This window comes from Heliangelus exortis, chromosome Z (genome assembly GCF_036169615.1).
Source record: "Heliangelus exortis chromosome Z, bHelExo1.hap1, whole genome shotgun sequence".
In the NCBI taxonomy this organism is placed as follows: Eukaryota; Metazoa; Chordata; class Aves; order Apodiformes; family Trochilidae; genus Heliangelus; species Heliangelus exortis.
This window is the reverse complement of record NC_092454.1, coordinates 11,592,039-11,606,755: the sequence shown is the minus strand read 5'-3', so window position 1 is coordinate 11,606,755 and position 14,717 is coordinate 11,592,039. Positions and strand designations below refer to the sequence as shown.

General features: G+C 38.6%; 2 protein-coding genes and 1 non-coding gene across 5 annotated transcripts in view; 2 read left to right on the top strand and 1 right to left on the bottom strand.

The window, feature by feature from the left end:
• Positions 1-14,717, bottom strand: part of SUB1 (SUB1 regulator of transcription) — a 257,386-nt gene that overhangs the window by 29,806 nt on the left and 212,863 nt on the right. The window lies entirely within an intron of this gene.
• ZFR (zinc finger RNA binding protein) overlaps positions 1-14,717 on the top strand; it is a 45,226-nt gene that overhangs the window by 3,269 nt on the left and 27,240 nt on the right. For all 3 annotated transcript variants that reach the window (XM_071731938.1, XM_071731937.1, XM_071731939.1), the window contains exon 3: positions 12,644-12,926. In XM_071731938.1, the coding sequence (XP_071588039.1) occupies positions 12,644-12,926 (283 nt within the window). The remainder of the gene's footprint in view (positions 1-12,643; positions 12,927-14,717) is intronic.
• LOC139790454 (small nucleolar RNA SNORA66) lies at positions 10,102-10,239 on the top strand. The gene has a single exon (XR_011723497.1). It is a non-coding gene; the product is annotated as a small nucleolar RNA SNORA66 (small nucleolar RNA).

The following is a 14,717-nucleotide window of genomic DNA, read 5'->3' as shown; positions in this document are numbered from 1 at the left end:
GATGATTGCCTAATGCTCCAATATATCTATATCCCTCTGCAAGGTATTTTGTCCCTCAAGAGAGCCAAGAGCACCTCCCAGTTTAGACCATCAGCAAACTTGCTAAAGGCTCATTCAATTCCTGCATCCAGATCATTGTTAAATATATTGACTAGGACTAGCCCTACCACTGAACCCCAAAGAGCACTATGTTAATATTAAATACTGATACTTGAAGGAGTAAGAAGGCTGTATTGGTAGCTGCTCAGATTTTAGGTCTTGTATCTAGGAAATTTGTGAGTAATGTGTGCAGAAGTGGAAAATGTGTTTACTGTTACAACAGTGTAAGCAGTATAGTTCCCTCAACTGACCAGATAAGAGAGGAAATAGGTGTTTTTATTAGTTCATAAATACTATTTTTCATAAAGCACATTTGAAATCTCATTTCATATTTAATCAACGCAAACAAAAGAGCTAAGTGCCCTTCAAACCAGTAAATGATGGATTAGAAGCATTCTTATTCTTAGTGTTGTCATTGCATAAAATTTCTGTTGCACGCTCGTTCAGAAATCTTTGTGTGCACTACTGGGTAATAACACTATGAGTTAATGAGAAAAGTATGAGATGCAAAGACTGATACAGGAAGTTTCTCTGAATACTGCAATACCTTCAAAATTTGTGCTTTCTGCTAGTGGTGGTATTAGGACCCAGGGTGATAACCCTGCATGCTAGAGAAACTTCCATTTGTTGTGTATGCAAGTACCTGTATTAATCCATCTATTAAGGAGCCTGAAATAAATTGTGGAATTGAGTAGTACAAGTCCTAATTTTTTTATGTATGTGTGCACTCTGTGAATCACCTGAACCACTACTTGTCTATTCAGCTTGAAATAAACACAGCCTATAATTGGCTTGTCTTTACTATGTAAAAATGTTAGCACTCTTGGTTCAGTACTGGAGAGAGGCACAGTTATGCTTTCGTTCTAAAGTTGGCTAATTAAGGTGTGTGAATGCTGATGGATTGGGGTACTGAGAAATGTTAGGACAGAGAGGTGTGCAAATGTGGTGGTCTCATTTAATTAGCCTTCTTAAGATTTTGGTTTCTGTTAAGACAACGAATCTTTTAAATGTCTTGAGTTTCATGTTAGTGATACTCATACCATTCCCTGCTTAATAAGAAAGGTCACAGGTGGGAGATATCTGGGTAGTTAGGAGTGATTTAACTTTGAATTGCCCTCAAGGAGTGTGAATATAAGTGTGGTAAGCCTTCTTAGATGAGGGCAATTTTAGCAGTCATGGTCCAGACCACGTGAGTACCTGTGGGTTTGTTAATGTGCAGTCTTCTAAGCAGACATGTGGAAGTGAACTCCTGTAATATAGTTGGTTTGGTGTTACAGTGCAGTGTTACAGGATATTGAGGCTGGTGCTGAACACCAAAGGAAGGTGAATTGCTGTAGGTGCATAAATTAGCTATTGAGAACTGTTTGGAGGTGAAGTGTTTTTTTGTATTTGCCAGTATTTCTAATTTTCTCTTATTTCTAACTTTTCTCTTAAATGCCTGTCCCAGTTACCTCTTTCAGAGACATTAGGGCTGTAGTTCACACAGGCCTACTAGCTCAAGCTTAAGGAGAATGCTGAATTGGACTTGTGGCTTATTCTGTAGTGAAAATGTCCTGATAGACTTAAACTGATATTGAGTAAAACATGTATTAATCTTACAGTATTGTCTTACATTCTTCTGCTTTGTAAGTGCTTGGGGATGAGTGTTTTATCATAAGATGAGTGTACTTTTATCATAGTACAGGAACTCCAAATGCTTTATTTCTGTGAACTATATGCCCGTGGTATTTTGAGTTGCATCACGTGTTAAAACATGCATTATTTGAAAAGAAAACTTCACTGGATATGACAGAGGTGCATTCTGCTGATTCTCTTCAGTCCAGCCAGTGTTAAGTCTTAAGTGCTATAAAATGTGCAGTGTGGTAATGCTGTTTATAAAGCCATTTTGATTTGTTTTGGAGTCAGTAAGATCCCTCTCACAAAGGAAGTATGGCAGTGTCAGAAAGGCAATAATAGGCTCTGGGCCTGTTAAAGTGGGCTGTGTGCCAGCACTGCAGTTAACTAATGATGAGGAGACAGAGGAGGTGGTGGTAACTGGGGAGGAAAGGTGCTTTGGTAATCAGGTGAGCCCATGTTGTTTTTAGGAGAGAAGTCTGCCAGCCAGTTTAAATTTGCAGCAAGCTTATGTTTTCAGGAACTGAGCACTTGGGAAGTTTTTCTGTTAATGGTATAGTTATGTCCCCTGTAGTTGTAATCTCAAAATGGATTGATGGCTGTAGGCGTAACTCTAGAGTGTTAAATTACGTGTAAAATTTCGTCTGCTACTCAAGTGTAACCGTGGTAGGATAAACTGTAGTTGTATTTTTGGTACAAGAAAAGCAAAGTTATAATTTAAGGCAGGAAATACAAAATTCTTCAAGCTTTGAATACAATTTTCCCTACTCCTGAGATTTCTTTAGTTTTATCAAAAGCTTACCAACTTTTGTGTTTTTTCTATTTAACAGTCTTTATTAATAATCTGGGTGGTGGGATGGAGTGTATCCAAGTTTGCTGATAACACAAACTAAAAGGAGTGGCTGATGCACCAGTATTGCACTGCAGTCCAGAGGGACCTCAGTGGGCTGGAGAAATAAGCTGACAAGAATGTCATGAAGTTTGACAAGAGGAAGTGCAAAGTTCTGTAACCGTGAAACCTTGCACCAGTATATACTGGGGACCACCCACCTGGAAAGCAGCTTGACAGAAAGGGACCTGGAATCCTGGTGGATACCAAGTTGAACCCGAGCCAGCAATGTGCCCTTGCAGCAAAGAAGGCAAATGGCATCCTGGGCTGCGTTAGGCAAAGTATTGGCAGCAGGCCAAGGAAGCTGATCCTTCCTCTCTAACTCTGCACTGGTGAGGCCACATCTGGAGCCTGTGTCCAGTTCTGGGATTCCCAGTGCAAGGGGGAAACGCTGGAGAGAGTCCAGCAAAAGGCCACAAAGGTGGTTAAGGGACTGAAGCATCTCTCTTATGAGGAAAGGCTGAGGGAGTTGGGGCAGTCTAGCCTGGAGAAGAGAAGGCTGTGGTGCTGTATTTTTCCTGAATAGAAATACCTGAAGGAAGGAAAGAAGGGTGCAGAAAGGACAGAGCCAGGCTTTTCTCAGTGGTGCCCAGTGGCAGGGCCAGAAGCCAAGGGCATAAAACGATACACAGGAGGTTTCCTCTGAACATCAGGGAATCCTTTTTCACTGAGGTGAGGGTGACTGAGCTCTGGCACAGGTTTCCCAGGGAAGCTGTGGAGTCTCCATTCTTGGAGAAACTCAAAAGCTGTTTGGAGATACTGAGAAGCTCTTTGGACATGGTCCTGGGTGCCTGGCTGTAGGCAGCTCTGCTTCAGTGCAATTGGGCCCTCAGGCAACCTTTAAGGTGCCTTCCCACCTCAACCATTCTTTGATTTGGTGATCTGAACAGGGCACACGGTAGTACTTGGTACTTTTCCAGGCATGTGTAACATCCTAAGCTCCTTTCTTTTTGTTTTGTGTCTTAGAATTGTGAACATGGGTGTTGGCTTGAATATAATCACTGTTTTGATAATGAAGACAGCAGTATAGGCAATAAGCTGTCCATAGTGTGCAGCTGAGTAAAGGGGAGGTAGATGCAGAGCATGTATTACATCACTGTTAAAGATGCTTGCAGTTATGTTGTGATGTACCAGGGGGAAATGTTGCTGAATTTGATTGGATTTACATCACATTGAGAGACTAAATGTGAAAAGTAAAGCAGTAAGGATGTATTGAAAGCATGAGGATACTGTTTGAGGTGAGTTATTGATAGTATATGGTTTAGCTGGCTAGTAATGTTCATTTTTTGTTTGTAATGCAAGGATGCAAGGATTTTATTTTTAGAAATGAGGAAGAGGAAGGGAAACTCGAAGTCGCTACAACTGTTTGTAATAAATCTATAGATTATGCTCCTGGGAGTTGCTGAATTTTAAGAGTTCAAGAAGGAATGCACATTTGCATTCCTTCAGGCATCTCTTTGGATTCTTAGTGAATTGCATTACAATGTTCATTCTGTTCACAAAATTGTAATAATAGGAAATAGTAATTTTTGTTAACATTCTAAAAGATATATTCAGTCTTCAATGAAATTCTATGCTCATAATGAGTAACAGGCTCTAGAAATACAGAAGTCACTTCTGAAATGTAGAAGTGCAACTTAACTGTAGTGTAATACTTCAATTCACCATTTTAAGCTGCTTATAGTCAAGTGTGTTCAGGAAGAAAATGGGCACTTAATTTTTAAAATTTTTTTAAAAATCATTGTTGTTTTCACTTCTTGCAAGTCTCACCTAAAACTTCATCTGACCAATTATTCAGTAGTGCCTCTTGCTAGGTTAAGATCTGAAGAAGCAGATAATAGTGCTTCAGGTAGTTTTTATAGAGTTAGGTCGTATTTATCTCAGTCTTCATAAGCCTGAGAGAAAAACTGCTAAACTGTATTTATAGCTGTTCTACTTTTAATAGAATAATCTATAAAGAGAAATCTGGTCATTAGGTCTCAACAGATGTGACTTCCGTAGTGCTAAATTGTTCAAATGTTCTTAAAAGTTAGAACTCAAGAAATAAGTCTTAATTACTATGGGTTTTTTAAAATTCAATATATTTTAATTTTTATAATTAAGAGCAGCTTTAATGTTGTGCTAAGCAAGCCTGGAAATAATGTCTTTAAATGAAAATAAAACAAAATTCCCTGCAAGAAATATGTTGTGGATGTCAATTTTTGAAGATGTAGTTAGTATGGACAGAGACAAGATTTGTTCTAGTCGTTATCATGTCAAAATAGCACTGTTCAGTAAACTAAAACAAAAAGAAGTGTTTACCTCTAGGCAGAGTGTTTTCAGCTCCCTAAACTGAGGTGGAATACCAGCAGGTTTAGGTCTGTGTGTGTTGGTAGTTAGTACAAAGATGGTAACAGAAATCAGCATCGTTTTTTTCTTTGCTATATGTGCGCAGGAATTACGTTGTTAAATTAGATGAGTCAGTGTGATAAAAATTAAGACTTCACAGGGAACCTTTTAAGTGCTTCATCTGGATGTACGTTTCACATGCTGTATATTTTGCCTGGAAGTGGACTGTGTTTTCCTGAAAGGGTATTCCTCTGACAATATTTGCCACCAATACAGATACATTATTAAGTTCCCTAGTGCATGACTTACTCTACAGATATCTTAATGTAGAAAATCGTACTGTCTTAAGTCTTCTGAAGTTAATACCTGACAAAATAGGCAGCATTTTTATATTCAAATTCTATTTTCTTGATAAAAAAAGGTAAAGCTTTCTGTTTTCGGCACTTTTATTAGAAATGGCCAATAGCTAGAACTAAAAAAAGGACAAAAGCAGAATGTTCTACAGAATAGAATTTAATGTTTGTTTCTTAATTAATCTTAGTTTTCTGTCGATCTTTAGCTGATACAATACAGGAAATCCAGATATTCTATCAGCACTGCTATGTAGAAATAATAAAAAATGAGGGTTCTGACATATTTGATCTAGTAACAAGTTCTCATCTGAGCTTTTTTTGGGAAAAAAGTTCCTAATTTACAGATTTGTATTATATGGCTATTTAACTTTGACAAACCTGTGTAGGTTTGCTAAGTAAACACCAGCTGCTATTGATCGTCAGTTTCTGCCTCCTAAACAGCTTCTGATTTTATAATTTTAAGTGCTTTTTTGCCAGCCTTTTTTTTTTTTGTTTCACTTTGGAAGACCTTTTTCTGTATCAAAGCCATTGATAGTTTTCTTGTTGAAGATCTTTGTGAAGTTCAGAAAAGGTTTTTAACTGCTTCCTGAGTGTTGTGTGTGTTTTGACAAGAGGATAAAAATTACTGAGAGAAATATGAAATTAATCTAGTTTATGAAATAATTAACACAGACTAGTGATAACTGTTCTGAGAGCTTGTTCTCGTGGTGTGCACTTTTTGCTGGTGTTTAAAACAACTTGGACAAATGGAAGTGTTGAGGCTGAAAGTCTCCTGGTTAAGTATGCACCTAGAAACAAACTTTTTTTGAAAGCTGTACTATAGTTCTAGTTGATTTTGTGGTGCAGAATTGGGCAGGGAGATCTTCATAACTCTTCAACCTTGCTGTTTTGGAGTAGTGGTGTGGTTTGAGTGGCCCAGGCAAATATTTTGATACCTGCCTATATGAGGACCTGAAGACAGACTGAGGGATCTGGGAGGGGAGGAGCAGAGGGGGATCAATATTCCCCTTTCATGTCACGCTATAAAAGCCAGGGGGATCAGAAGCTGGGCCCCCTTCCCAGTCCCTCCTTCCTGCTGCTTCACTGCACTCCAGGGTCTTGGAAAGGCTCCTGCTTTTCTATCAGCTCACTATAAGCTCTTCAAAATTCACATCCATTGGGTGCTGGGAAAGAGCCATGGACCCCTCTTCTGAGTTCATGTTGTCATAGACCCTTAGACACCAATCTCTGCAATCATCGAGATGAGGTTTTGTATATTTGTTCTCATCTCATGTGTTACTGTCCTTACTCTGTTCCAGTAAACCTGTTCCAGTCTTGATTTCCAACCTCTAAGTCTCTCTTCATTATTTTTCCCCTATCTTCCCTTGGAGCGGTGGAGGGGGGTAATAGAGAGCTTTGTTTTTTGGCATGCCCTGATTGATAAACCCTGACAAGAGGAGACTTTGCAAATGAGAAAGATTTTTACATGTTGCACTGTTCAAGAGTCAGTTGTGAGTATAGAGAGCAGTATCAAATGCTGACACCATAAAAGCAGCTGCAATGTTATTCTGTGTCCCAAGTACCAGGACAAACCATGCATCTGCCTTGGGAAAGCATGGCAGACACACATCAGACAGCAGTGTGCACAAGGCCAGTTTTTGCTGTGGCTTTTGCCCTGGGATGAATTCTTCAAGATTGTGAACCAGTGTGGCCCCTCACCCCTGAGAAAAGCAGATTGGCAGGGAATTGGAGATTAGTATCACATGGTCACAGCTTGCTGCTGTCAGTCCTATCTAGGAAGTTTAATATCATAGTGGTATTTCATAATAAATGGCACTTTTTCTCATACTAAAACAATCAGAAAGATTAGTATTTCCCATCATTAGTGTCAGTAGAAATATTAGGTGTTATTCAAAGATTTAAGTCAAAAGTGTTTTACAAAACAGTTTTCTCATGCAGTATTGCACAATAATTGTGAATAAAGCATTAATTATCTCAATCTTGAGGTTACTTTGGTAGGACATGGAAGATGAGGCCAAGCTAGGTATACTAAGGGGGTGTAAAACTTAATGGAAACAACCTTACTTGGAGTAACCAAAGAGCGAAGGGAGGAAGGGAAAGTAGCAGTATGCATGTAGCAGTTCAGAGCAGGTAGGGAGTGAGAGAATGGCTTAAAGTGCTGGAAATAACCTGTAGTCAGCTGAAATGCATATACTGAACCTGGAAGAGAACAGTTGAATGTAACATGTAGACTGTAATCTGTCTCTGGCAGGGATAGTGATAAGGCAGTGGAATAGAAACCTGAGCCAAAAGATGAGCATTGAAGAATGTGTGTTGTTCTTAAAAAAATAGAAGTGAAATGGAGCTGATTGTGATCAGCTAACAAAATAGGAGTGTTATGGATAAAATGTATTCTTTTAAAATGAAAATTTCTGGCAAAAGAGGAAATAAAATAGCCATAAAGCAGAATAAGATTTTAAGCTGCCAACTCCTTTATAACTTTTTAAATCAAAGAATGATGCTTATTTTGATAGCAAATAAAACACTGAATTGCAGTATGAAGTTACACTGAATTAAATTGCCACAAACTGGGTTTGACTTATGTGAATGTTAATGCAGAGCTCATTTGCTTTTGGAACTGAAGCTTTTATAAACTAAGGAAAAAATTATTGAGAGAGAGAATGCAGAAACGCTGTAACAGGTTGTCTAAAGCAGTATTACAATCTCCGTTCTTGGGGATGATTGGAATCTGACTGCGTGGAGCCCTGAGAAACCTGATGTAACTTTAAAATTCACTGTGCTTTGAGCACTGGGTTGGAACAGATGAGTTCCGAATTTTTGTTTCAGCCTAAATGATTCTCTGATTTTTAAACTCTACCTGGTCAGTATGGAGAAACAGACTAAGTATCTTTTCATAAGAAGAGATCTGGAATTAACTTGAACTCAGAGTTCCTAATAAGGGTATTAGAATTTATTTTGTAGAAGAGAAGAATTAATCTACAAAGAAACTGGTGGTGTGGCTTAACCCCAGATGGCAACTGAGCCACACACAGCTGTTCACTCACTCTGCCCAGTTGGGATGAGGGAGAGAATCAGAAGACTAAAAGTGAGAAAACGCCATCACCGCAGACATCACCTCCCTCTCCTTATTCTTCCTTCAGCTTTATATGCTGAGCATGACATCATATGGTGTGGAATACCCCCTTGGCTAGTCAGGATCAGCTGTCTTGCCTATATCCCCTCCCAGCTTACAGTGCACCCCCAGCCTACTCACTGGTGGGGTGGTGTGAGAAGCAGAAAAGTCCCTGACTCTCTAGGCACACTCTGTAATAACAAAAATGTTGCTGCATTATCAACACTGTTTTCAGTTCTCATTCAAAAGTAGCCCCCTAACAGCTACTGTGGAGAAAATTAACTGGACCCCAGCCAACACTGGTACTTACAAAACCTTAGCCACTGCTAAGGTACCAGGGCCATGAGTTGGTGTTTCTGTCTGCTGTGCAGCAGTACCCAGTTGTCATAGAATCATAGAATCATAGAATTGGCTGGGTTGGAAGGGACCTCAGAGATCATCAAGTCCAACCCTTGACCCACCACTGCGGTTGCTAGACCATGGCACTGAGTGCCCCATCCAGCCTCTTTTTAAATATCTCCAGGGACGGAGAGTCCACCACTTCACTGGGCAGCCCATTCCAATGCTTGATCACCCTCTCTGTAAAGAAATTCTTTCTAATATCTAACCTAAACTTCCCCTGGCACAACTTAAGACCGTGCCCTCTTGTCTTGTTGAAAGTCGTCTGGGAAAAGAGACCAACTCCCACCTGGCTCCAACCTCCTTTCAGGGAGTTGAAGAGAGTGATGAGGTCTCCCCTGAGCCTCCTCTTCTCCAGGCTGAACACCCCCAGCTCCCTCAGCCTCTCCTCAAAGGATCTGTATGTCCTTAGCCTACAGAACATACAAAGTAATTTGGTTCAACTTTTTGCAGCTGTATTGGGGGATTAAGCTATACTGAATTACTTCCTTGTGGCGAAGAACACCCATGTGGTTTGTACCACATAGGTCAGCTGACATACTTCATCACTGCTCTAATTTGATAATTCGCCTAAACCTTTTTGGGTCTTACTTAGTGGGACTATGTTGAAATACTTTGTGTGCTCTAATACGGAAAATCATTACTTAAGGTAGAGATTAGTAAAAGAGTTGTAGAGAAGAAGCTGGTAGAGGTTAGAAAAGTGATAATAAGTAGGAGTAATGGCAATGAATTTCCCTAGGGACTGGTTCTGAGTCTTCCTTAGTATTTATATTAGGATGGCATGTGATGTTAGATGCAAGGAAAATATTGTCAATCCACAGGTAACTTTTCAAGAAGCAGCTGTGAGAAAGCGACACTGTTGGGAAAGCTCTTTCTGGAGGAGAGTGGGTAGCACATCTGAAACTTCATCTGAAATGATGCATACCATTCTAGGCATCTGTAGTCAAGAAAGATGAATAGCTAATACTAGGATAGGTGCACAGATGAACTGGAGGGAAGATAGTGGGAGTCTGGCAGCATAATCTAGGAGGAGGTAAATTAATTTCAGCAGATGTGGTAAGGGACTAATCACCAAACCGGGATAAAAACTCATGTAAGTTCAATGAAGAAGCTGTCACAAAAATCCTTTTATGTAAATTAATTACATGAAAAGGTCTGGTCATCTTAAGGTTAAAGGTGTTTCTGTAAGTCTATGAGGAGAGAAAAGTAATGTTGTAAATTTAGGAAAGATACCACCATGAATTTGTAACATAATATTACATAACTTTTTAAAAGAAGTAGTCAGTTCCAGAATATTTTTTGCAGTCTTGCAAACTCGATCACTAGCTCTGCATGATGTTGCAGAAGCGAGGGGAACAGGTTTGCTAGAGCAAACATGGTCATAGAACTGTATCAGCCTTAAAAAACAAAATTATTTTGGCTGTTAATTCTATACCATGACAAGGAATTTTGATACAAAAATAGCACAGAAGAAATTAAACTGTCTGCACTAGCATCTTGTTACTAGTCCTGCTAATGTTGACCGTAATGTCTTCCCTGTCTGGAGACTGTCAAGTTGCTGTAATCATATATAATCTGAGAACAGAAACATTTTCTTAAACTGGCTGGTACCATTACTTCATAGTGTGTTGTGATCACTGTGTTGTGTTTTCTAATAGTTACTTAAGCATCACTTCATGAAACTTGGAAAACCCAAGTTAATGCATCCTGGACAGGTCCCTGTTCTTTCTCCCTCCATTTCTACCCCTTGTGTCCCTATGTATAAGTTACATGGGTTCTGGCACTCAGCAGATTTTTGTAACATTCAGTGGTTTTGAAATTTCTATTGTATCAGAAAATTAGGTCAGAAAAAATTCTCACCATTTCAGATAGATTAGTTAGTTAAATCATGCATTCAGTAGCTTACCAAATAGAAGAAGTAGCAGCAGTGATGGAATAGGATGTCATGGTCCAGTTTCACTTAATGGGAGGAGGGAAGAGTAACAGTAGTGAGAGGGTAGAGCAAGACTTTACTTTTTGGCAGTATTGGAATGCTGATGTAATCAGCTGCAGTCTCAGTTACAGACTGCTGTTTTCTTAATGTGTTTTCAGTAGCTACCTATGATAATTACTTCAGAATTCATGAATATTTTACACTTTTGTACTGTTAGTTACATAGATAATACTGGCTAATTTTATAAGCTGGATTTCACTTTTACTAATACTAAAGTACTTCTAGTACTGATACTAAAGCACTAATACTAAAGTATTTCTCACTTCAGCTGACAAAACAGAATCTTCCTATGTCATGTAGGAGTAATAGTTTCAAGCAGTGCTGGGAGCTACAATAACGTGGTTCAGTTCTCTTCTACTGTTACACTAAGAAATTGAAAATAAAATGAAACATAATTATGAGTACAACTCAAAACTGAATTAACTTTGGATGGAATGCAAGTGTTCTCCAAAGCAGTCGGGGGCCTGTGATGGCAAGAAGGTGAAGTCCAGGTATGGAAGTCCAATAGTAATAGAACTTTCTTTTTCTGCTGTAAAAATTGTAATTTTTAATGTAATGAAGTTAATGGGTTCTCTGTAATTAAACTGACAAAATCAGTTTTCCTAAAAATAAATAAACAAAAATTATTAACCACAAGGGAGTTACAGAAATGTCTTTTGCAAAAGTAGTAGTATATATAGTTAAATGTGCTTTATTTCTACTAGATATATCAGAGAGAATATTGCAAATTTCAGGAAAAGATAATGCAGCTTGTTACTTTTGGTTTTGAGCTGAAAAATAGACAATACTACCTCCTTGACAAGCATGGAATTTTCTTTTAATAATGCTATGGCGATGTGAACCTATGGAGATTCTTAAATATTACTGAACAGCAGTGCAGGAACTGTACTTAAAAATTCAGAGTAATCGCTCAGTCTCCACATCGTCGTTGTTCCAGACAGTGATATTTTGCCTGTTTTACTTAATTTGTTTAAAAATTGAACTAAGTATTCTAAGCTTCTAATCATAATGCACAGTTACACATCAGTATAGCTTCTGTACAAATAATTAAGCCTATGATGCCATCATTTTTTATTTCCAGGATTAATATTTACTCATTCTTTGTAAATGGCCATATATTACTGTCCTACCTGCAAATTTTAGAGATGCAAATTAGTTTCAGCATGTGCCTGGTAGTTTGCCAGAACTCTGGTTACAGTTCTCTTGCTTGACCCAACTGTTCTTTTGATGCTTCATGTTGTGAGGCAGTGGGTGTCTGTACAAGCAAGTGGGGCCAGCTTTTGTAATTCTAAACATCTCTTAGAGAAGTCTCCTATTGGAGGTGTGTGTATAAGGTCTCTTTGACTTAAATGTAAGAGTTATGAGATAGTTTTAATGGAATTCTTTAGAACCGTATTACTTTACACAGTTTACTGAAAAATTTAATGCAAGTGCAAGGCAGTAATAAGCTCTCACTGAAAAGTAGTATTTTTCTTAATCTTACAGGTATGTCAGTTTTACTGAAGAGCTACTACAGCATTTAAACACTCATCAGTCATGAAAAGATAGCAGTTCAGGCCTCCTGTATTGTTTTGAATGAAGAATTTGTGTTCCACTCCTGCAGAAAAACCCCAACGCAAACACCCCTCTTGCTAAGAAAGTTGTCTCTTGCACGGTGTATGTGCATGCACAGAAACTTCCACATGGCACATCCATTTTAATGGAGGGGGAAGAGGGTTAATAAAAGCCACTATCAGGGCTTTTTTTGTGGAAGAGGCAAGTGTTAATCAGAGCCAGGGTTTTGAAATGCGTAGGCATCAGCTTAGTATGCTGGATTAAAATCGAATTATTTACTTAACTCTCTTTTTCCAATATAGCCAGCAGCCAGCTTCGGGTGTAGCCTATTCCCATCCAACCACAGTTGCTAGCTACACTGTCCACCAGGCACCGGTCGCTGCGCACACGGTCACTGCAGCCTACGCCCCAGCAGCAGCCACAGTTGCAGTAGCCAGGCCTGCTCCTGTGGCTGTTGCAGCTGCTGCAACAGCTGCTGCCTATGGAGGCTACCCTACAGCACACACAGCTACAGATTATGGTTACACACAGAGGCAACAGGAAGCTCCACCACCACCACCTCCTGTCACTACGCAGAATTACCAGGTGGGTTGAAAAAAATCTCCTCTGCTGCATGATTTTTTTAAAGGATGTGTTAAAACAAGGAAGATTGTTTGGGCAAGAGAATGTGTTGATACTTAGATTTTTTTGTGTGTGTGTGCTTGTGAAGTCACTGCAGTCTGGTATCATTTTTTAGAGGTTTATCAGCACTATTACTGTAGTAGCTAAGATTTTGATGCTCATGTAATCTGCCAACCCATGTTTTACCTCCCAGTGATTTTCTGAAACTGCTGCTGAAAAAAAGTGGTAATGTCTTGCCTCAGCTTAAGTGATGGAGTGGCTTGCAGTAGAGTGGGTCACAGAGGTGATGCAGCTGAAAAAACTATTACAATGAAATTTTTAGTGGAGGCAGAAATAGTTCCTTTGTCAGATTCCCGTGTGCCACAGCTCCTATGGTCCTGTGTTCTAGGACCAAACATCTGAGAACAGAAGATTGTCCTAGGAAAGGGACCTACTCTTTGGGTGATACTGGGGTAGCCTTTGTGGGATTCCTGCCTAATCTCATGTATTTAAAAGCTTCCCCTAAAGGGAGCTGTGTGTCTGTTTTCATGTTAGATGTTGAAATAGTATATCACTTGTAATATTTTTTTTACTTTTTAGTAAAAGCTTTTTACTTTTTTAACTTTTTTTTTTTACTTTTTTTTAAACTTATTAAGACATTTTCCAGATTCTAAACAATATTTTGGTTTGTTTAAAAGGACTGTTCTGTTGCTGCATGTTCTCAGTGCTTTTGTGCACCTTTTAGACTTTGTAGTGAATAGTAATATTGGTGTCTTTACAGCAGCATGGGTACTCACATGTGGTCAGTTATTAGATGCCTCTGGACAGATAAGAGAGTCTGCTAAATTGAGTAAAAGTAATTCCAGTTTACACAGATTGTATGGATAAGAGATTTTGTTGTTACATTTCTTGGAATTAAAAATATTCTAATTTATATAGTATGTTTCAGCTATAGTAGTGTATGCCTTGCTGTCCCTCAGGTAATCAACTCTTTATGCTTTACCATAAATATGTTGAGGATGAGAGTATACATGGACATACGTATGTTGGCTTCCAGGCCCTTCCCTTATAAGCTTAGTAGTCATCTCCTGAGTTCTGGATGTGTCAAATGGGCAACTTGCCTTGCCAGTATAGACTGGCAGAGACTACATATACATATGCGTATACATATGTGTATACGTATACATATACATATATGTATGTGTGTATGATTCTCTACGGGAGTAGCTAATATACCAAAGAGTAAAAAAGACTTTAAAAGTATAATACTTTAAAAAACATAACCAACTAAACTGTTGTTAATGATGGGATTTTTAAAGCCAGGGTCATGGTTGTAAACTTGTGAATTTATTACCATTTGTAGAAATTCACATTTTATAGAGGTCTGTGGTTGTTTTTCACTTCATACTTTACACAAATGTAGTCTGATACAGTCATTAAAAAGCAGTGAGAGTGAAAAAAGTAGTGAGAGTAATTATTTTAAAGTGACAGTAGGTAGTAGGTGAACGTGATTTAACAGCATGAGAATAATTGCTGTATCAAGCCTGAAAAAGATCATTAGGATTGTTCTTAAGGATCTGTAAAGGTAAATCTAATTTATTTAATGCATGTATTTCATAGAATCATAGAAAGTTAGGGGTTGGAAGGGACCTTGAAAGACCATCTAGTTCAACCCCCATGTATCTATTCTATCTTTTTTGTTAAATGCCTCTAGTAGACCAGAAGAAAATACATTGTTTCTTTGAGTGTGCTAATGACTTCTATTACTCAAGGTAC